Source organism: Ambystoma mexicanum, chromosome 2p (genome assembly GCF_040938575.1).
Source record: "Ambystoma mexicanum isolate Mex_15411 chromosome 2p, UKY_AmexF1_1, whole genome shotgun sequence".
Taxonomy (NCBI): Eukaryota; Metazoa; Chordata; class Amphibia; order Caudata; family Ambystomatidae; genus Ambystoma; species Ambystoma mexicanum.
The window spans coordinates 60,419,915-60,441,693 of NC_090923.1; the positions used below are offsets into that span (position 1 = coordinate 60,419,915).

Genomic DNA, 21,779 nt, shown 5'->3' on the forward strand with positions numbered 1-21,779 from the left:
CACTCCTCTCAACTGTGTGATTGACTGAATCATACGGCCTCGATTGTCCAATCAAACCTGGACAGTGGTGTTAGTGTGAAGAAGCTCCAGGTAGTGAATTAGGCAATGCGGGCACAACATGCTTTTACGTGTGCCATAATATTCCTCTGTTGACTGAATCGAATGCCGCCCTAAAGTCAATATATAAGGCGTAAAGTGGGGGGCTGTTGGATTGCCTTGCTTTGCTCCTTAAGGAGTCCATTATAAGCAGTTTGTGTGAGGTGGAATACCCTCCCCTAAAGCCGCTCGGAAAATGGTCTAAAACCCTGGCTTTGTCCGCCCATACTTGTAGCTCTGTTAATAGTAAGGAGACAAACATTTTGCCCGTACTGTCGAGCACAGAAAGTAAATGGCAATTACTGGGGTCTGTTTTATTGCCTTTTTTAAAGACTGGTATAAGAATGGCAGCTTGCCATGTCTCAGGGATCCTACCCTCAGCCAACACTTTCTCAAGCAGAATTTTCATAAGGCTCGCCCAGAATTGGGGGATATTTTTTATAACCGCATTGGACAAACCGCTGGGGCCCGGAGCCCGGGATGATTTTAATTTACTGATTTTAGTAAGGAGGTCATCCATTGTAACTACTAACAGAGGGGCCGGGGGGGGGGGACAATTTGCTGGATGCAGCTCTTCCCAGTAACAGGAATAGGCTCAGTGCCATTCCGATTCTCGAGAAAGGTTACCCATTCATGAGCACCTATGGGGTTAATCATCGGGGTTCTTCTGCTTCCTTTTGCCTCCCCCAGAAGTGACCATACATTCCGGGTGTTTCTAGCACAGAGTTTTAACTGTGCGTCGCCACCGTTCTTGCTTTTGGAATCTTTTACTCATTTAGCAGTCAAATGCTACCCTTTCCTACTGAAAAGGCTGGTGGCAGTGGTTTTACAACAAACTACCATGATTTTTCCCAACCACGAACACCGGTAGCTAAAAATCACGAGAGCCATGTTTTTCAAGATGACGCCTTAAGCCCCTTTGTTTGAACAAGTCCCGGTCTTCTTTTTTCGCCAATTCTTTTTGGAAAGGTCCTGCTCTTCTAGTGTTTGTCTGAGCGCCAAACAAGGTTTGGTCCCTTTGTTTGTGTGCCTTTGCCGGGCTTCAGGACTGAAGACCGCCTTTGGCGCCCGAGTGTCTGGGGTGGGCAGGAAGTGAGGGAGGTGCCTGAAACTCCCTGTGCTTAGTCTCCTAGGAGACAGACACCCTGCTGGGTGAGTGGCAGCTAGTCTGGAATGAAAGGGAGAGAACTGTTTAAAAGGCGAGTCTCTTGGACTGGAAAGCAGAGTCGACCACTGGAACAAAAGAACCGAAGAAGAGCTGGAAGATGACGGCTGCTGCAACTCCTGGACCGTTGGTTTGCCCAGTGAAGCCCTGCTGCAGGTCCGTATTGCCAAGTTAATCTCGACAGAGGAGCCCCTTCAAGGACGACTTCTCCCTTTGAGTTGGTGGGACCAATCAACTCGTAGGCCACCTGGACACCATTCTCAAGGCTGATTAGGATCAACTAGGGAGAGGGATACCAGCTTGTGCGCTTGAAGCTACAGCTACTGGAACTGAAGTGACTCCATCTTGTTTGCTTTTTCGATGATCCCATGCAGTGCAGGAGTCTCCTATTCCCCTGTCCCCACCTGCCCCCGAAATCCTACTTCTGGTCCCCACGACTGAGGCTCAGGAACATCGAGATCTGCAGGAACTGCCAGGAACCAACGACTTCAGCTGCATTTTTCTCTTCATACTAAGGAACCGTGCCAACCCGATTGAGAGAACGCCACTCTCGCAGTGAAAGTTCGTGAAACTTTCCCAACTTGCAGTCCTAATCAGCGTGTGACCCGACATAGGATTCTTTTTCGCCCAAACTACTTCTGAGAACTTTTGCAAAGACCTTTCCGTTTGATACCATAGCTGCTCTTTCCTATCCAGAACACTAGCCCATTGACTTTGGCCTGGCCTATTGACTTAAATTGAACTCTTCTGGTGAACTGAAACTATTTGCACTGTCTATCAAGAATATGGGATCTATTCTACTTACTTTATTCCTTTTGCTCACTTCGAAGTAACCGAACTGCCACTTTGCTCCTATTTCAGGGGAGCTCAAACTGTCTCAAAATCTTAGAGTTTGGTATTGAAGTGTATTTGTATATAATAAGGGCCTCCTTCTAGTGAAATGTTTTCAAAATGATTGTGAAATTAATTAATAAGTGTTTTTACCAAGAAAGTGTCTACTTGAACCACTGTGATTGAAAGTACTCTGTAATTACTTGTACTGCTCACATTCACTCTTGAGATAAGCCTGGCTGCTCAGCTCGCTATCAAATACTGTGTGGTACAGACTTATAGCAAAGGTTGGTTTTGCTTACACCTGTAGTCCTAATTGTGTGTAGTGGTCCCAGAGGGTACTGCATGCAATTCTAGCACCCAACATAGACCTGCATATCTTAGCTGATAAACAGATTCTAGACTTATTTTGACCCTAGAGCTCCCTGGTATCCTCTTAACAGAGCGGGTAACTGCAACCCACGATGGGAAGGTACACGGATACCTCAGATTAACTCCTCTTCAGCTGCTGGTAAGGAGATTTGTCTTCGCCTGGTTTTGTGACGGAAGTCATCCGTGTGACTTGTGCGCCCACCATTCCGCCTGAAAATATTAGGATTACATATACACATTTTGGCTTTCCTGTGTCGACATAGGTTGTGGTGGAATTGTGGTTCCTTAACAAGTAATCCTGGTCAAGTTAACCTGTTATTAAGCTCTCTCGATGGTGAGGTGGAGCGGTATAGCAAGGCGTAAATGCAAGGATGTGATGCGTTTACACCTCAATTTACGTCTGCACGCTATTGAATGTGGAATAGGGGTTAGAAGCTAAATTAACATTTCCGCTGTGTTTACCTAGTACCTCTTCAAAGCACAATTAGTTTTATGCTGGCATTGCAAAACAAATTGATTCCTACGAGATCCGGGTCCAATTAGCACCTACTAAAAGCAGGCAGATTCCATAATAATCCATTGTAAATGCTGCCTGCAAAGCACATTTTGCAGGAGGCATTCACAGTTGTTACAAAACGGAGAACAGAATTATAGAATCAAGGCGGTTTCACTAGGTTCTACTCTTCCATTTAGCACTCTGTTGTGTAAATGTTCAAAAGTGCTTACAGGCTGAGCACAGGTGCTTAGCGTGCTTAGCTCGCGGGCCTCGCTTACGTCTGCCAATTGAAGTAACAAGTCTTGGAAGGCGTCTGGGTTGGCAAAACCGAACAAGGATGCGATTATCAACATGGACAGAATGTTCCAGAAGCGGAGGTGACCGCTTTGTTTCACAGCATTATCTTATTGGACCTAAACTCTTTCTTCCAGTGGCGTGGGAGGCCGGGCTCTCGAGTGAGATGTCCATGCACCCACCTTGTAAAGTAGAGGAAGTGACAGCACACGCCTATGACCCAAAAGCATCACGGGAGGTGACATCTTGCAACCTTTAACCTAATGACTGCACCGAGTTACACTCAACATTGCAAGTGACCCTTGATCGCTATGTCCCGACTAATGACTGTACATTTTTTGAGCTATTTTTTTTTTTCAAACGCAAATTGCCTTATATCGGGTTTGGCTACCGGTGAAGAAAGTATTACCACCACAGTTGCCTGACAAGGTAATTATTTCAGGATGAAGTATCCGTAACGAGAGTTAAGTTATCTTCAAAATATGTATTTTATATATGGCTGCAGCAACAAATGTAACAAGCGAATTGTAAAAATAATCAATATTTCTGTTCCATTAACATAATTTAAATTCATGTCCGATATATGGGAACGTAGGAAGAGGAACCGACCTGAATTGATCTGAATTGTACCGTACAAAATTGCTTTACAGACCGGATAATCTAAGAACATTTCAATGAACTCTATGAATGAATTTTATGGATTCACTGTATTTTGTATTCTATTTCATGAAATGTTTTTGCTTTTCTTTTGTGTAAAGTTAAATATGAACTAATCAGAATAATAGATATTATTAAACAATGTGTTTTCTTTTTTTATCAGAGGCTTGGGCTTGTTAATGCAAAAAGATGGACATCAGGTGTTAATGCCCATCTAGGAATAAATACTGGGCAGCAACCCATCTATGCCAGTGAAGGTCACCGTAAATCACATGGATGAAGCCGCTGCCACAACCCATCTATGCCAGTGAAGGTCACTAATCCCCTTGCATGAGTCTATGGCCACAGCCTTTCTCTGCCAGTGATGGTCACTGTAAATCGCATGCATGAATTCGCTGCACAACCTAGCTGTGCCAGTAATGGTCAGTGTAAATCACATGCTGTCATGATGCCTACCCCCGAGCATCCGGATCAAGCCCATCAGCCCCGGGAGCAGGCATCCAGACATTTACAAAAACCCCAGCAGCCCCAGCTAGGGGCTGTCTGGGTTCACTCCTGGCGCCATAGGCGCCAGGCTCAGCCATTACTTACCTCATGCAGACCATGCTACAAATAAATCCAAGCCAACGTGAGGCCTGGATGGGACTATTTTACTACAGGGACTATTTTTTACTCGGGTGTGGTCCTGGGGAACTTCTTTCCTGGGACAACTTTGGAGGCTATTTAAACCACACCCGACCAGCAACACATGCTTCGTGTTATTCTGCATCCAGCAGCGTGACCCTCACCGTGCCTGCAGCCAGCATCCAGTCTTCTGCCACGCCCGCCTCAATTCCGGAGCTCCTAGAATAAAGAGGAAGAAAAGGACAAGGTTAGAAAACTAACTTGTTTCAAATTCCTCACCTGATTCCGGATCCATTTCATCTCCTGACCTGGAAAGTACATCAGTCCTGCACGCGTCGCTTCGCCAGCTCCAGCACGGCGCCATACTCACCAGTTCTCACAGCATCTTTTGATCCGGCACGGTCTGCATCATTTCTTTCGCCGTACTCCGGCACCTAGGGGCACAAGAACAACAAGGTGAGCCAAGGGAATCAACAAATACCTCTTACCACCATAGACTTACCTGATTTACCACCGGCGGTATTATTCTCCATATCTTCATATGCCGCATCTGTAAAGAGGGAGAAAAACAACACGTTAACGCATGCAATAGTTACCGGACAGCGTTGGGTAACACAGACTCTTATCTGAACGCCAGCAGCAGCTACGAGACCTTCTCACAAACTCAGTTGCAACTTAAGGAAGGAAGGGGACAAGAGTGAACATTGGGCACATTGAACTCTTTGAACTTGATACTTACCAATCCCGCCTGGGACTTCAGAGTCAATGCTTACCGGAACTCTCCCAACGCCTTCAAACTAGTGAAGTAACTGGTATCTATGCGCCCCTGCAAGACACGCAGGATGGAGAGCTCATCTTTTACAAACATAAGGTGAGGTTACTAAGGGGATATCGGAGGTGATTAGTGGGGGAGAGCGAGAACAGTTGGGAGGCCATCGCTAAAACCCACAGGTGGCTAATCCCTGTCTCCACTTACAGGAAAATACTTCTTCGGGTCCAGCAGACAAGACTAGGCGGGCCAGTCCAGACAGTCATCTCTGCACTACACATCACGGAGACCGCAGCTGTCCGGGTCCGATCGACACCCCTGTGGGGTCCAGGTGAGCGTAACACATGCATGAATCTGCTGCCACAACCTAGCTATGCCAGTGATGGTCATTGTAAATCTCATGCATGAAGCCGCTGCCACAACCTAGCTATGCCAGTGACGGTCCGTGTAAATCGCATGCATGAATACGCTGCCACAAACTAGCTATGCCAGTGATGGTCAGTGTAAACCAAATTGCCACACCCTAGCTGTGCCAGTGATGGTCAGTGTAAATCAATATGGATGAAGCCGCTGCCACAACCTAGCTGTGGCAGTAATGGTCAGTGTAAATCACATGCATGAATCCGCTGCCAAAACCTAGCTGTGGCAGTAATGGTCAGTGTAAATCTTATGCATGAAGCTGCTGCCGCAACCTAGCTGTGCCAGCAGTCTCGACCCATTTGGTTGGTCACTGTAAATTCCTTGTAGCGATGGTACAAACAAATGCGCTCACACTTATGAACAAAGACACGCACAGACACACTGATCTAGCTTAACATGCAAATATATAAATATACACACAGCTACAAACTCACTCAACTAGTCCTGCGCACACACAATACATTACATTCAAGCACACATGCAAGCATACATACTTTACATAATCACAAAACACACACACCTTAGGTCTCCTCTTCGGGGGATGAGGGGGCACAGCCAGGCAGGACACTGGACAAATTCAGGCATGCAGCACTGGGGCAACCCATAAGGACTTGAATGCCTGGATGGCGCAGGCACCTCATGTGCAGCAATGCCAAGGTGGTTTCCACAGCAACCATGCGAGTGGCACGCTGCCCAACACATGTTGGCAGCCATTCATGTCTTCTTTTTAATATGAAGGGTGACGGTCAGTCAGTACCAGCCCTAACTGAGCACCAGCCCTGTGGGAGGCATGGTGGGGTGGACTGAGCACCAGGGAGGACCCATGAGGGGCGACTGACCCTCTTACCCTCCCTTGCTCCGCTCCTACCATACACAGCACAACCATCACCTGTAACTCCATTAATTCCCCATCTCCCTATAGGGCCACCTTTTCGGAGCTCTGAAGTAGAACCTTTCTGCATATAGTGCCTTACAAAACACTCAACACAAGTAAATGGACCCATGAAACTAATGTAATTGACATTAAGCTCTAACAAAACGCTCTAAGGTAGTAGTAGCCTGGCTACATGTGTAGAGCTCTAAAAACACCAAGGGGCTCATTACAGAAACTTTGCACCATGCAAGTGTAATTTTCATGATGGTATTATCACCAGGAAAACCTTCCCTGGTGCAAAATTAGATTGGAAGAATGCATATTTTTACCAGGGTCCATTTGTTTTACTCTTATCGTTAATATCCTGCAAAATGCACCTTGTATAGTTGCAAGTTACTGCAACTCAGCCCTGGACTAATAAGATATCCACTTTGCGAAGGTACGTACTTGCTGTAAGCATCATGAAACTTGATTGCATGTACAAAATGGCATGCCTATTTGGACGAACGATTGACAGGATAGTGCAGTGCTTGAATTACAGTTAATGACTGCTCATTCAAATATACTCAATTAATGCCTGTAAATGTCTCATTTCCTAGGCAACTTCCAATTGATGCATTGACTCTACCTAAAAACACTGACTTATACATAGGCAAAAGATAATAACTATCGATTCACGCACAGTCCCCAATTATTGCCTACCCACTGATACTTGCACACAAGAGGACATACTCCTCGAAATTCCCTAGTTCTGAACTTGTTACTTGAATTTATCCACCTGGGTTAAGTCCTCTCATATGTTATATTGTTGGGATAGACTGCTGTATGGCAAGGTTTCACGCCCTCAATACATAAAAAAATAATTTCATTGTTTGTACACAGATCCACGTTGCTCTAGAAAGACCCAGTAGAAGTGTTTTTACATGCATCAAGTGACAGATTAGGAATTTACCAATCACTATTGGGAATGTCGTCCTATACTACGGATTACAGGACATTCTACAAACAATCACTATGTCTTAGGAATAGAACTAATACAAAAAAAATATTTCTCTTCAGTGGTATTCTTGAACGTTTTTATATGGTCTTCAAACAGAATACTAACAATTGCTTTTAATACAGATTCCAAGCTCGTCCGTACATGTCCTGATGAAGGCTCCAGAACTACCTGCAGTGCCGAAACATACTCCGCTAACCATAAACTCACATGCAGATAAAGAGGACAACATGATTTCATAAACTAAACAAGGGACAAATTAACACAAGACAAACTGACATGGAGTGTCGACATATGAGATAAATGGTGAAATATTTGAATGAGAAATGATGAAATGATGCCTACTAAATCGGGATAAGATTGAAATATGAATCACGGATAACACTTTGGATTATCAAGTTCGACATACCCCTTCTTTAGGTGCTTCAGAATCCTTTCTATTCACCATTTCTTTCCTTTTTTCTCATATTGATTTTATGGCTTGTGTTTAAATATTTAAGCAACCTTACTAATCGAAAGTTCTTGCAAGGAGTCGTTCATGAAAATTAGGCAGAGGAATATATTCCGCTGAAGTCAGCAACTATGTTTTGGCTGCGTAGCATTTACATTCATTCATCCGTTACATTACCTGCCAATAGTAGCACGCTCTGTGCATTACTATTAGTAAACACCATAATAACAATGATTCTGTAGGTTGCGTTTTGCCAGAGTTCCTACTGAAGTATACTACCCTCTTGTGCTCCATGTTCAGAGTACGATCATATATGTATCCAGGCTAGTATTTATTGCCCCCAGGAGCTGTGAAATATGACTTGTTGTGCATTATGTTGAATTATTTGCTAATTTACAGGTTTTTTTTTGTGTAGCACAAATCAAAAACAAGCCTTTCAAAACTCCATAAAGGGAGAAACCACACGGCACAGGAGTGATGAGTAGAGAAAACAGGTTGTGTAAGGGTAGTGCATTACACAGTCAATTGCAGATAAGAGTACAAACGATATCCCTATAAACATAGTTCATAAATAAAAGCAGGCCTAGACGGGACAGTAAAGAGATCCAGATGTTAACAAGTTCCTGGTGTGAAATGCCTGGAGACAGAGCCCAAGTGCTTAGAGACTGCAGGGAAATGGCGGTGTCCGGGAAAGCCGGGTCTATTCCCATCCGAATGCTATGTACCAATGGGGAACCCTTTATAACACCACTATCCCAACAATATCAGTCGTATTCAGCGAGACATGTACATCTATCAGTATGGCCGAAACCCTGCGTGTGTATCGCAAGCCCACAAAGTAACAATACAGAGTCCCCATGCTGTACTCGGAGGCTCCAATGGCTGCACAGCTGGAAGCATCCTAGCTGACATAGAATGTTGGTGACGCAAAATATCAATTTTCATCAGCAATGTAAATTCATGTAATAAATTCAAGAATGGCGTTCACGTGACATCACTTCCTGTGAGGTCATCAGCATCAATGATCATACAATTTCCAGTGGACTTCGAGCTACTCGCTCCTCCTTTTTCCTAGTGGCCATCTTTCGGTGTTGCTTCTACATCCGCAGGGCAGTAGGGTATCATTCCAAACACAACAATGGCATCCAAGGCTCTCGAGGTGCTAATAGCCTTTTGCCGGGACCTTGTTAACTATGGATGAGTGGATGGTCTGAACCTAGCACTGTCGAGGTGGATGGTGCAAGGGGTGGGAAATCCACCATTCTCCCGCCACCATCCATGGTATGGATTTACAGGTGGAGGCCCATCCTCTTCTCTTCCAACACTTCTCTTTCCTGCCCAGTCAGAGAAGGCGGCTAACTTGGCCTGTGTACATTTTGACTAATCTGGAGGCTGGAATGTTCTGCACACTCCGATTTGCCGACTTCAACCAATCAGAGTGTACTTAACATTCTGGCCTCCTGATTGGCCAAAATCATCACATGCCGAGCAGCTCCCAAACCATGGAAATGTTTTGGATGGTATGCAGCTGATCTTGCCTCAAAAACCCATGGCAGAAGTTAAAGAGTTAAAATCCATCCCCTACTATGCTGCTAAATCAGGATGCAACCAATCAGGAACTGGTATTGTCCGCAGCAGCAGCAAATGAGATGGCTAAAGAGAGATTATGTGGCTACAGTCTAAGCACGCCCACATTCACTGCCCTTTTATATCTTAACATATCTATAACACAGGAAGCCGCATTTTCGAAGACTAGGCAAGTTTATTGATTCTGCTTATTCATAAAAAAGAAGCCCATTCATACAATATCTTTCAATTTCCAGTTCTCAAAAAGTGCTCCTCTGGACCGCTAGCACATTTAATGACAGCAGCAGCGGACTTCCAAGATGGCCGTGCTTTTCTCACAGAGCAATGGTGATTCTGATGCGTCAGCGAAACAGTGAGGGTACTGGAGCTGATCGGAAGACGAGCCTTGATTGGTGGAAAGCTGCATTTGCTTATCAGCCGAGATTCCCACTATCGATAGCCACTAGCTTATCAGTAAACTAAAAGACATCAAGAGCGTGGCATGGAAGGATGGACTTTGCTCCGAGATACCAGCATTTGTGGATTGTGCAACTCCATCTAAGACATCAAGAGCGTGGGAGGAAGAGAACTGGCAATGCGGACTGTCCTCACAATAGCGTGTCACCTTAGAGCTCCCCTTGTGTGCCCTAGATTTGTGGCTTCCCTCTTCAAGTTTCATCAAAATAACAGATGTTCTTTTTAGGATGTTATTCAGTGACTCAAGAATGCACATTTTCTGAATACTCGAACGAGCTTCAGTTCCCTGAAGCCTTTCACATTTTATACATTTTGCAAAGCCCCAAATAGGATATATGATATGATGTGGCATTTATAACACCTGCACACAAGCGTTTCTAGGCGTGACAAGACAAAGAGGGGGGAACAAGGGAGGACAAAATGATCTTACTAGGCCTTGTGTCATTCAGATTGTGCATGTGCAGGGGAAGAGAGAAGGGGAGAAGTGCCAGGGGGGAGCGGAAGGGGGACTTGCAGTTGACTCACAAGTGCAGCCAGCGGGAGGCTCATAAGTGCAGAGAGAAGGGGCTGTAGGGTTGCAGACACAGACCCCCTAAGTGCTGTGGAGCCCGGAGGCAGTGCGAGGGCAACTGGACATGCAGGAGCCTGGGCCAGAGTTCACAGGGTGAGCAGGTGAACAGTGCGTGGAGCAGGCGGGTGAATCAACAGGGGAGAGGAAGAGAGAAAGCGAGAAAGCAGAAGCAAAAAGGAAGGTCTAGAGTTGCTTCTAGAACTGGAGGTGATTCTACTCAAGTTTGAGAGAGGGAGGGCCCAGCCAAGGAGATCTGTCCCCAACTCTCTGCTTGGAGAAGTGTCTGACCCTCAGGGAGTTGTAGGAGGATGACCGGAGAGCTAGAGAAAGGAGATGTTTTGGAGGGGAAAGTTGAAGATAGAGCGGTCCCGGGCCCCTGAAAGCCTTGTGGACAATGCAAAGGGTCGTGAAGTTGATCGCTGTAGCCACTGGGAGCCAGTGAAGAGATTTCAGAGCTGGAGCAATATGATCCCTGGCCTTGAGGTCAATGACAATCTCACAGTCCTGTTCTGTATAAGTTATAAAGGTCGAAGAGTAAAGGCAGCACGATTTAGAAAGAGGCTGTTGCAATAGTCCAGCTTAGAGAGGACCAGAGCTCTGGAGACAGTGAGCTTCTAGGGGAAAGGGAGAAAAGGAAGCATACCTCTGAGGAGGTGCAGCTAAAAGTTTGACATCTTAGAGACGTCAGAGATGCGAGGCGAGAAGGAGAGGGTGGAGTCGAAGAGGACACCAAGGTTCTTAGCCTCACAGGAAGGAGCAGGAAAAGGGCCCAGAGTGTGCAGCCAGAGAGAGAGGGGAAAGGAAAGGAGGGAGCAGGTGTCCCGATGAGGAGGATCTCGGTTTTACTGGCATTGGGGCAGAATTCATTGGCGGCACACCATTCCTGTATTGCGGCCAGACAGTCTGGTATGAGAGAAGAAGCAGAGGTGGCTGAGGGGAGCCTGAAAGAGAGTGTCATCCGCATACCATTGAAAATTGGAGCAGAAAGTAGCAATGCAGTGGGCAAGTGGTGCCAGGTAGTGGTTGAAGAGCCAGGGAGAGAGGTTAGACCCCTGGGGAAAACCATGAGTAGAGAGATGGAGAGGAAAGACCCCAGCTTGACCCGAGAGGGTTGATCAGTGAGAAAGGAGGTCAACCAGGCCAGAGCCTCACCAGAGATTGCCAGGTTGTCCCAGAGACGATTGAGCAGGATGGCATTGTTGACTTTCAACGGCAGAGGATAGATCAAGGAGAATGGGGATAGAAAAAGAGGATAAATGTAAAAAAACAGTTTACATGCATGTGGCCAGTTCGAGGACCAGTAGTACTGAAAAGATTAAATTGATCATGCGCTAAAGTGAGCTTGCTATCAAATATTTTGACAGTACATTAGCTGTATTACTCTCGGGGGTCCAGAGAATGGTACCAGTAATTCGCCCTTCAGCAACCATTATGGAGGCAGTGCAATGGCTCTGTTTACAAGATTATAAAGTCATAATGTTGATAATGTTTCGACTGAGAAATAGCCCACGACCAGCCTTCTGCAGGATGGCCAAATATTGCAAAAAGTGCAGAATAAAAAGAATGTGAACAATACGGAGTGTTATTAAATATTTTGAAGTCTAAGAAGTTGCATGTTTAAATTATTCTATCATCTTGGTGTGCAAAAGACCACGGGTGTCGACATAGAATGCAAAACATGTGAACGCCGAACATTTCGACTCCCTTGCACTTACTTCCTAAGAACTGCAATTTCATTCTCTATGCTCGTCTCCTTCCCTTCCAGCGCCTTCTTTGGAATGCACTTGATGGCCACAAGTTTTTGAGTTTTCTTTTCTTCCGCAAGGACCACTTCTGAGAACGCTCCTCTGTGAGAAAAGAAAACACAATGTCACACACAAGATATCCAGAGATGGTCCCAGAAACACAGACTTCAAAAACAGCATTGCCCTGAAACAATTATTGCCTCCAACTATAAAGGATGGAGCTCACCTTTGTAGGTATGATGGGAACCTTTGTATGTTAAATCATTTTATGATCTTGCCTGCATCAAATTAGACATTTGTAGAGTAATCAAAAAATGGCATGGTTGGAGAATACCTATGTTATACACAGAATGATAGCTACAATCATTTGCAGTCTGTGGTTGGTCGACATGACATTTCACTGGCATGGAAGTGAACATCTGCATGATGTTTGACTGGCGTGGAAGTGAACGTTTTTAGGTGGAATGCAACAGTAGGCAAATCAGGGCCAGGAGGATAGCTCAGGGCCAACATGATCGTCTTGGAAACAAGGCTGCGCCGAAGCGCAGGTTCGATACCCGTCCCGTGATTAGAGGCCAGAAACCGCCATGATACACGACATAAGAACATCATTTAAAAGAAATGCAATTCCCTCATGGCCAGTGCTTCCAAAGGGTTGGACGGGCCGTGCAGGGGTCCGAGTTATTATGAGCTCTTGCAGAGCAGAGGTAGGGTTTGGTTCACAGTGTGGGGAATAGCTGTGGGGAATAGCAATGCACTGTCTCTCTTTTAGGGCAAAGTACCCAGTATTGCTTCGATGGACACCTCACCGAGAGTCACGGACCTGTGCTATTATTGATATAGATGCAATTTATCCATAGATCTGCAAAATGAAAACTGAAATTCAGCGCATTTGGGAAGTCATGACCGGCTTCACTCGTCACGTTGCCGTTGCAAAGCGCATGAGCACAATGATACAAAATGGCATTATGGGGGACATCAACAGGAGCGCGACCAGTTAAGCCAGTCATGACTTCCCAAATGCACTGAATTTCAGGGGGTTTGTTACTATAAATTTGGGCGCCTCAACTAAACTTTAACAAAAGTTGTTTGCGTGAATATATATGGGCAGTGGCCAGATTGTCCGGATCATGGCATAAGGTCATGACCAAGACAATCTGGTTACTGGCCATGACCACGAGGGATGACCAATGGGGTTAAAGTGGCCATGTCCACCTGGGACTGGCTATTTGGTAAGGTTATTGAAAAATGGGATAGGTTTGAAAGGGAAATAAAATGTGCTTGTGGTAATATGGTCACAGGGTTCCCTCTTCGCCTTCTGCAGGCCACCATGGAGAGGGAAGAGGGGCTCTGTGTGATGCTCCACCTTCCCTTTCTATGGTGGCCATCTTGGGGAATGATTTTCCTTCCTACAGCGTACCAGTGTAGGAAGAAAAGTTATTTTTCTCCATTTCACCACAGGTTACCGCTTTGGCAACTCGGGGTGCTAATGTCCTCTCCCCACCACCCCCATTGCAGTGGCTGGAACGGGGCTAACAGTTCGGAGACCTCGCTATCTGCCCTCACTTGGCTCGGGCCGATAAGTTGTGCTGTCGGGCCGTTCTCCCCAGTTCCAGTCCCTGGAACTGGGGATGAATGCCACATTATTTCCATTAGCATAACAGAAAATGCTAATGGAAATGTTGGAAAATCTTATTGAGTCTTCGTACTTTACTGAGAAATGTAAAGTAGATGGCGTCTATAAGATTTAATTTTCAGTGCTATTTTTTAGCTCAAAGGCGTTTCCTAAAAAGGAACCTTTCTTTTGCTGTTTTGTGATTATAATTTTTTTTGCAGAAGATGTTAGAAACTAAGATGGGGAGGGAAACGAGGGAAGGGGCACCAAGCACTCATATGGAGGGGCAGGTGGACAGGAGAAGATGCTGCGCATGCGTTAGATCTGAGGTAGGGGGCAGTGTTTCTCATGCTCCTTGAATACAGCTTCAAAAGCACTTCAAAATTGCTCCCCCTGCAGAGTGATGTGTTGCAGTATATACAGAGGACTGTTGTCTTGGAAAGATATAGATCAACAGTCTCTTATTGCTTGCAAGGTAGCTGGTGGGATTCTGTGTCCCACAGAGGTAGGCTGTGCGGTTACAGCATTGGTTGAGAAAGAGGAGGTGGAGGAGAAAAGCCTACTACTTCCTAAGTAAGGAACAGCCTTTTGGAGAGCATTGCAGTGGTTGGATTTGGTGTGGTGGCGCATGGAGGTGCTCCGTAGGAGTACTGGCCAGGTTTCCATGACTGGCACTCAGTGCGTTTCACTTTGATAGCTTCAGCCTTAGGTACATTCCCAAAAGTGGTAAAGAACTGCCACCCCCATGATTCTCTCTTGGTGCTAGAGGTAGGCACATCCTCTACCTCATCTTCTTGGTCCTCTTCATTGACTTTGGAAGTACTGCACGTTCTGTTGTGTAGGTCCTCCAGCTGGTGGTGGTGGTGTTGGCTCTTGGGGAGGAGGAATGGCAATAGCAGATGCCATTTTAAATCTGTGCAAGGGGATTATTTTGAGTTTGAAAGTTCCTAGATCAGTAGAAAAAGCAGTTCCAAACTGTTCCAAAGCATGAACCCAATCGCGAAGAGCAGATGAGTTTGTGAACACATGCCACGCGTGCATCGCATGACACTGGCTGAAATGTTTGCGATGACGTCAGACGTTTGCCAACGTCGATGGACACAGACAGTGCAAAAAGTTTATTGAAGTCCTAAAAGTTATGCTAGAAGGTGGAAAGTGGCAGAGTTTTAATGTAAAATTTTGTAAATTGTATAAAAAGTTGCTATATTGGGGTAAGTATGATATTAGTAAGTTGTCGGAAATTAGCATGGACTGGTAAAAACCCATGAAATTCAATGAAAAAACGGACAGTTGTGATGTTATCTTTGATGTTCTGGGTGTTAGCCATAGCAGTGCACAGTGGTGGTGTGAGTTCTGGTTACTCAGCATACCATAATTGGTGAATGTATGGGTATCTTTTGTTTTACTTGTAACCATAACATCCCTTTAACAACGTTTATTCATTGAATTTCATAGGTTTCTATTAGTGCAACTTAACCATAATGTCGGTTTAAAGTTTTTTCACTGAATCTATGTGACATATTCCATTTGAGCCAAGTCACACATGCCACAATGCCTCCTAGCAACCATTGCTGGAAGTACACCTCCAGTTCAGAGCCACATCTGAAAGGCATTGTGGGTATGCAAATTAGGAAATTGCACCTTTGTTTTACAGGGCAATGCTACTTGATACACAGTCCAATCAACCCAAGACAGACATTTCTCAGGTCTGCAGACAACTACATATCTGGTTTCACAATTATTAGGGACCATACGTGGTTAAGGAATATTTAATTACACCAAGAGCAAGTTTATAACTGCAATTGTGTTACCTTTCAGAAGGCGGCTTAGAAATAATGGTAGCAGCTCCATAAAAGCCCGAGTTTAATATTAGGGCATGAGAGAGCTTGCTCAGAGGGATTCCATGAGGATTTGTTTTGGTCAGGGAGAGTATGTTTTATTAGCAGGTGTGAATGATATGAATTACCTTAGCCATGGATAATTAATGGATGAATACATATCCAAACACCATCCACAGGTGGCGTGTACCTCCTCACATCCCACCTCCCTCCTATATGTACACCTGTGCACAACAGTTTCTGCCCTAAATGTGGCGTTAACACAACATCTAATACACAAAATGAAAAATATGACTCGCCAGGGCGGGCCAAGCCATAATTAATATTACACCTATTTCTACAGCGAGGCTATACTATGATCACATAATTGCCCTGCTCCTCTTCCTCCTGGTAGCTTCAAACCAACAGGGCAGTGCATTCGAAGGCTATCCAATAGTCCCTATAGTGTTTAAAGGTAACCGTCTCCTTCAGACTCTTCTGTTTTGCTTCTGTTACAATAAGCTCTAGAAAAGAGCTCAAGTTTATAAATAGTATTATCCATCATCTACAACCTTTCCTTCAATGTTTAGCTGCTTCTCCCATAACCAGAAAATGCTACAGTTCTGAAAGAGATGGGAGTTGAAACCTTTGGCATTACAGATGTTTCAAGCAACATTTCCTGTAGAGGAGCAGATGACGTCATCAAGCTCCCGGGGACTTTGTGGGTGAGACATCTTCTGATTTCTCACACTTCATCTCTGATACTAGAAGCAAAGCAGGAAGAATCCCAATACTGCAACGGAGATATGAGAGACGCAATGCACTCAGACAACCATATCGAATCTACCCTCAGCACGGACGTGGTTGAAGGACATTGGCAAACACCATTGAACATGGAAGAGCTGCAAGTGTGATCCAACAAGAGTAAAGTGGTGTCATAAAGGGAAGACACGATGACGCAGAGAAATGATAGAAGAATAAACAATGAAGGAGTAATCCAAGTATCGAAGTAATCAAGTATAAAGAGATGAAGAAATCATCAATGCTGAGAAAACAAACGATGAAGCTCAAAGAATGTCTATATGCAGAAACGCAAGGTAGATGAGTTCCATAGAAGCGTGCTGCAGCAGAAACTAGAACATGAGTAAAGCGGCCATGATGAGAAGATAGACGTCAGATCGTGCGAAAACTACCAGAGACTAACCAGGGCCGCAGATCTGAAACGCTGCAGAAACAGCTTCATGCGAGTAACAAACATCTGTTTTGTTGAAACCAAGGATGACACAGCAAGACATAATTGGAAAGTACATGGGGAGTTAACCAGGATAAGCTATGAACGAAGGGCACATTTCTCTTACATTAAGCAGACGCAAAAATATCTGCAAGTACCAATTATTGGACAATCAGGGATGCGAAAAGCGTATGTAAGATGAAATGACCAAGTCTCCAGAGACCAAGAGGAGTAATAGCACCCAGCATAATTAAATCAAATATCAGTAAATAACGGGTCGAAATGGACAAATGTTTTCGTGTCTTGCACCATGTGTCAGTAGATAACACAAGGTCTATTCATTAAGCCTCAGATGAAGATAGTGGTGTACCCTGACTCCTTCAAAAATCCCAGAGAAGAAAACAGTCAGCAAGGTCAACTACAAAGAAGCCTTGGCTCACGGTCTAACTAATGAGATGGTAGGCTAATTGACCAATGTGTGCAGTGGTCTGACATGACATATCTTGGTTTCATTCTGTTCAACTGCTGCCAACAAGCAAAATGTCAAAGGTTGGGAGAGTATGCCAACCAATCATGAGTGTCCATGTAGTGAAATAGTATACAATTTTGCAGAGGCCAATCTGCTATTATTTCATAATCAGTATTATACTAATTAGGAGGTAGTACGAGGCGTGCCTACCAGATATGGGGCAGCCAATAATGGACTAAAACGTATACATAATATAGGCATATATGTTCCGCCCCAACCAATCCCTCCCCTCGATAGGTTGTACTGTTTGCCATGTAGGATGACGTCATAGCTGATGCACATTGAAGTATATAGCCTGTGTGCAATCTAAACGTAGATGAGATTGTGTGAGCTACGGCTTGCTATGGTCACCAGATTGCCCTACTTTATCGAGCGGACAATAAATTAGTACTTTGCCACATTCTTTGAGTCTGTCCGGTTATTCGGGTCTGATCTTTTATTGTGGTAATTCCATTCTGTGCATTAGATACGTTCCAAGGTGCTACGACACCCTCACATCAGCACTAGCCAGAATGATCAATAGTGAGAATTATGGGAGTTGAAGTCCATAATCTCAGGAGAGTTTACAGACCCCGGTTAAAGTCGATTCCAATATGGAATATAGTGTGAAAGATGCTCTTGCAATAGACCATGAACAGCCATTGTTTTAATCACCCCGAGTTGGACAGTTGCAGCTTTGTTCTGATTTTTGTGTGATAAACATAACTAAAAAGTTATTAATGAAATGTTGATTATTTGGGCCTCCCTGGATTCCAAGAGATTTGAAAGTTGGTGTGAGGAGGAAGGAAATAATTAACATGAAAAATATGAAGTGGCATATTTTTCACTGATACGGCTCCCGAGTAAATGAAGGAAAACCTGCATCTCTGCATAGAAAGGGTGCGCCGACTTCAGATTAGCATCATCTGATCTGGCTTAAAATGTAGTTCTTAAAAATATACTCATACATGTAAAGATTTGAAAATTTAGGGTGCGTGCCACGTTGATAGATTTTTTGAGTTTTAAACAAAGCTGAGCCAACTGTCAAATTGGGATAGTGAAGCTTTCGCCTCCCGCAGCTGTCCTGACTCACTCCCCTCATCTCCTTGTCCTATTAGCACACAGGTGGGAAGTGGGTAGAGAAAATCAACCAATCCCTTTCACAGGAATCATGACAAGTTTGTGATGTAATTTGCCCTACAAGTAAAACAGTTTGTATTAGAACTGGCCTTTGTCATTTATTCTGGGAGGCAATCTGCTGCTGAACTCTTGTGAGAAACATCCCAGCAGAGAGGCCTAAATCTTGCATTGGACTGGGACCACTCAGAGGACTCAAAAGGAGACAAAACTTGACTTGCACCCTTGTTATCCCAGCAGTGCCCTGCTGTTGCCAGATTACCATTCCAAGGCCTCTCCTGTAAATAAAACTATCCCCAAAGCCATAGATTGTGTAGGCTCTGCACTTTAAGTATTGTTCTAGGTATTTCCCCATAGCAAAATATCCTGTTTGTGTAGATCCTTAGCATATTTAATTAACGTAAATCAATGAATTCCCCTATAGAAATCACAGGATGGGTCTTGTTGGCATTCAAAGCCAACAAGCTCTTCCCAGTGTGTTTTGAGCCGGTATAGACAAAGATTTGCCAAAACAATGAATCCGAAAACCCTGTGTCCACTTCAGCGTGCAAATCGAATTCCCCATTGATCACCTTCATGTTAAATCACATGTCTGAAGCTAGGTTTTGCCTTTCCATGTGCAGGGTAGGGTGCAAAAACGAAATTGCTCCCTTGTTCCCTTTGTGCTCTGACCAAAACCACAAATCCCTGCCTGTTCTGTTTAGGTGTGGCAAAACGAACCCCCCATTGCTTAACTGGCCCTCATATTGCATCTGTGGTAACAAGTACAAAACAAAAAACGATGTTGACCCTTGAATCTTTGTCCAACAAGTGCATTTTTATCAAAAGTAATCCCAAGACGATTTTCCCACTGTGTTCCCACTCGCTGTCACTGGCCATCAATTCAGAGGGGTCAAGTCTAATTGATGTTTGGAGGGTGGGGGTTGCTGGGAGAAATGTATTATAACCAAATCAGCACAGTGTCTTGAATTGTTATTGTTCTGCATTGGTGGTGTCTTTACAGAAGTCATTTTTGCTCTTGTGATGCCACAGCACTGGTGGCTGATGTTAGTCTGTGTCAAATTTGTTTTAAATAAATTAATAAACATATATATTCTGACTGCACACCAGCCTGGTTCTTAGTCCATTGGGGCACAGGGTACTTGTTGGGGTTGCATGTAAGACGGGTTGGAGGCCTTACCAAACTGAACCTTAACAAAACTTATTGTGATTTATTGTGCGCCATATTAATTGGGGGGGAAAGGAACTGCGAGTCGAGTGTGACCGCGTAATAAACCGCGACAACTGAATTTCTGTTAACAATAAGTCTTAACAAAGCCAATGGCTATGCCATGTGCATAGGCATTATATAGGCATCTGTTAAACATTGTCATAGTATGCCTAGTTACCAACATCATTTGCCAGCTGTTGCCATCATATGGGGTAATACCATTATCGCAGCACCTGGAAAATGCAGATCACGTGATTACAGAATGACCAAAACTGTTGGCTTTGCCAAATGATTGTCTTGCATGTTTTCCATAAAACGTCTCGAAGTAGGTTCCAAATTTCTAATGTGATATTCGCTGTTCAGAAAAAGAATGCGAGGTTCACTGCTCAGTAGGCAGGTTCTGGAGTGAACCTTACTCTGGCAGTGGTCTGCGCCAGACTGAGCCGTCGTCCGGGTACCAGTGGGGTCCAGGGTAGAGTATTTGTATTTATTGAATTTATAACGCGCTTTCGACAAAGTGCCTTTACAAAAAGAGAGCGGTACATTTTAACAAAGCAAGGTCCGAGACAAAAAACATCTTTATGAGGAAGAAAGTGAAGATAAGAGATGGGCCTTGATGTCATCCGCCAACGTGTGTGGCGATTGCTTCTGCGTTGGCGGCTCCTCGGCGGAAGACGGAGCGCATCGTTCCATTACGCTTTTTCCAAACGCAGGGTATGGGTCTAGTGGTTTCTAACATGGCGGCCGCTGGGAGGTACTTAGCCCCCTCACTCCCAGCGGTCATCGCGTTGCAAACCCTGCTTGGCGCTTTCGCTCTCTTTGGGTTTTTGACGCTAGTGTTCCTTGCTTGGGCTTTTCATGCAGATTTCTTTCCTTTAGGATCGCCTCTCCTGCGTTCCGATTCTCACCTAGTCTTTCTACTGCGAGCTCTTCCTCCTTCCGGCGCCTCCCCCCTCCCTCTCATCCGCGCTCTGTGTCACTCCGCCGCCGCGAGTTCCTTTCTCCTTCTCTTTCCGCCTTTCCGCCTCTGGCACTTACTCTGTGTGGCTCTCTGCTTTTCTTTTGAGGTTAGCGGTTCCCATTCTGCTCACTTACCAGATTCTACCTGCCTTGCTCTGTGGCCGCCTGTCTCAGTGTGGCTCCCTGCAATCCTTCAGTAGACTGCAGTTCTCGTTCTGCTCACCTACCAGCTCCAGCCTGCTTCTTCCGGCACACCTACTTTCCGGAGTCCGATCTACTTCCCGATCTTGGACAAACACCAGCAACAGGCTATGACTCGCCAGAAGGGTTTTTTCCGCCTGCAAAGGCTTTTTCCATTCTACACGGCCTGATGACGGGTGAGGGGCCCCAGGACTGCTGACCACTATAGCAGTCACTGTGGCTTCCTCTCGAGACAGGCATACCTCGCACAAAAGGGAAAAGGATTGCCTGGCCCATCGACACCTGCTTCGAAGACTTTGAATCAGGTGATGAGAGTGGGGAGGAAAGAGGGTTGGAAGAGAATCAAGAACAGGTCACTTGAAGTGGGTACGAAAGATGTTATAAGTAGGGGAGGAACGAATAGAAAGAAGGTGAATTCCAATGAAAGGGAGCAAGAAGAGAAAAAGCAAAAACGCAAAGAGGCACAAGGGGGTCAGAGACAGCAAGGCTAAAAGGTAGACTCGGAGCGTCGAGCAGCGAGTAGGAGAATAAACGCAAACACGAGACGCGAGATAAGGAGGAGCAAGACCGTGTAAGCATTTAAAAAACAATAGAAAGAATGAAACCGAAGGCGAGATTCAAATGGGAGAATAGAAGCTGTACACAGTGAGGAGATCGAAGAGCGGGAGAAAGACCAAAAGGTACAGAAATTGCAG

At 44.9% G+C, this 21,779-nt stretch overlaps 1 protein-coding gene across 1 annotated transcript in view; it reads right to left on the bottom strand.

Moving 5' to 3' along the window:
• CAMK1 (calcium/calmodulin dependent protein kinase I) overlaps positions 1-21,779 on the bottom strand; it is a 483,807-nt gene that overhangs the window by 180,778 nt on the left and 281,250 nt on the right. Inside the window, exon 3 of the mRNA XM_069643253.1 lies at positions 12,376-12,507. Coding sequence (XP_069499354.1) covers positions 12,376-12,507 — 132 coding nt within the window. The remainder of the gene's footprint in view (positions 1-12,375; positions 12,508-21,779) is intronic.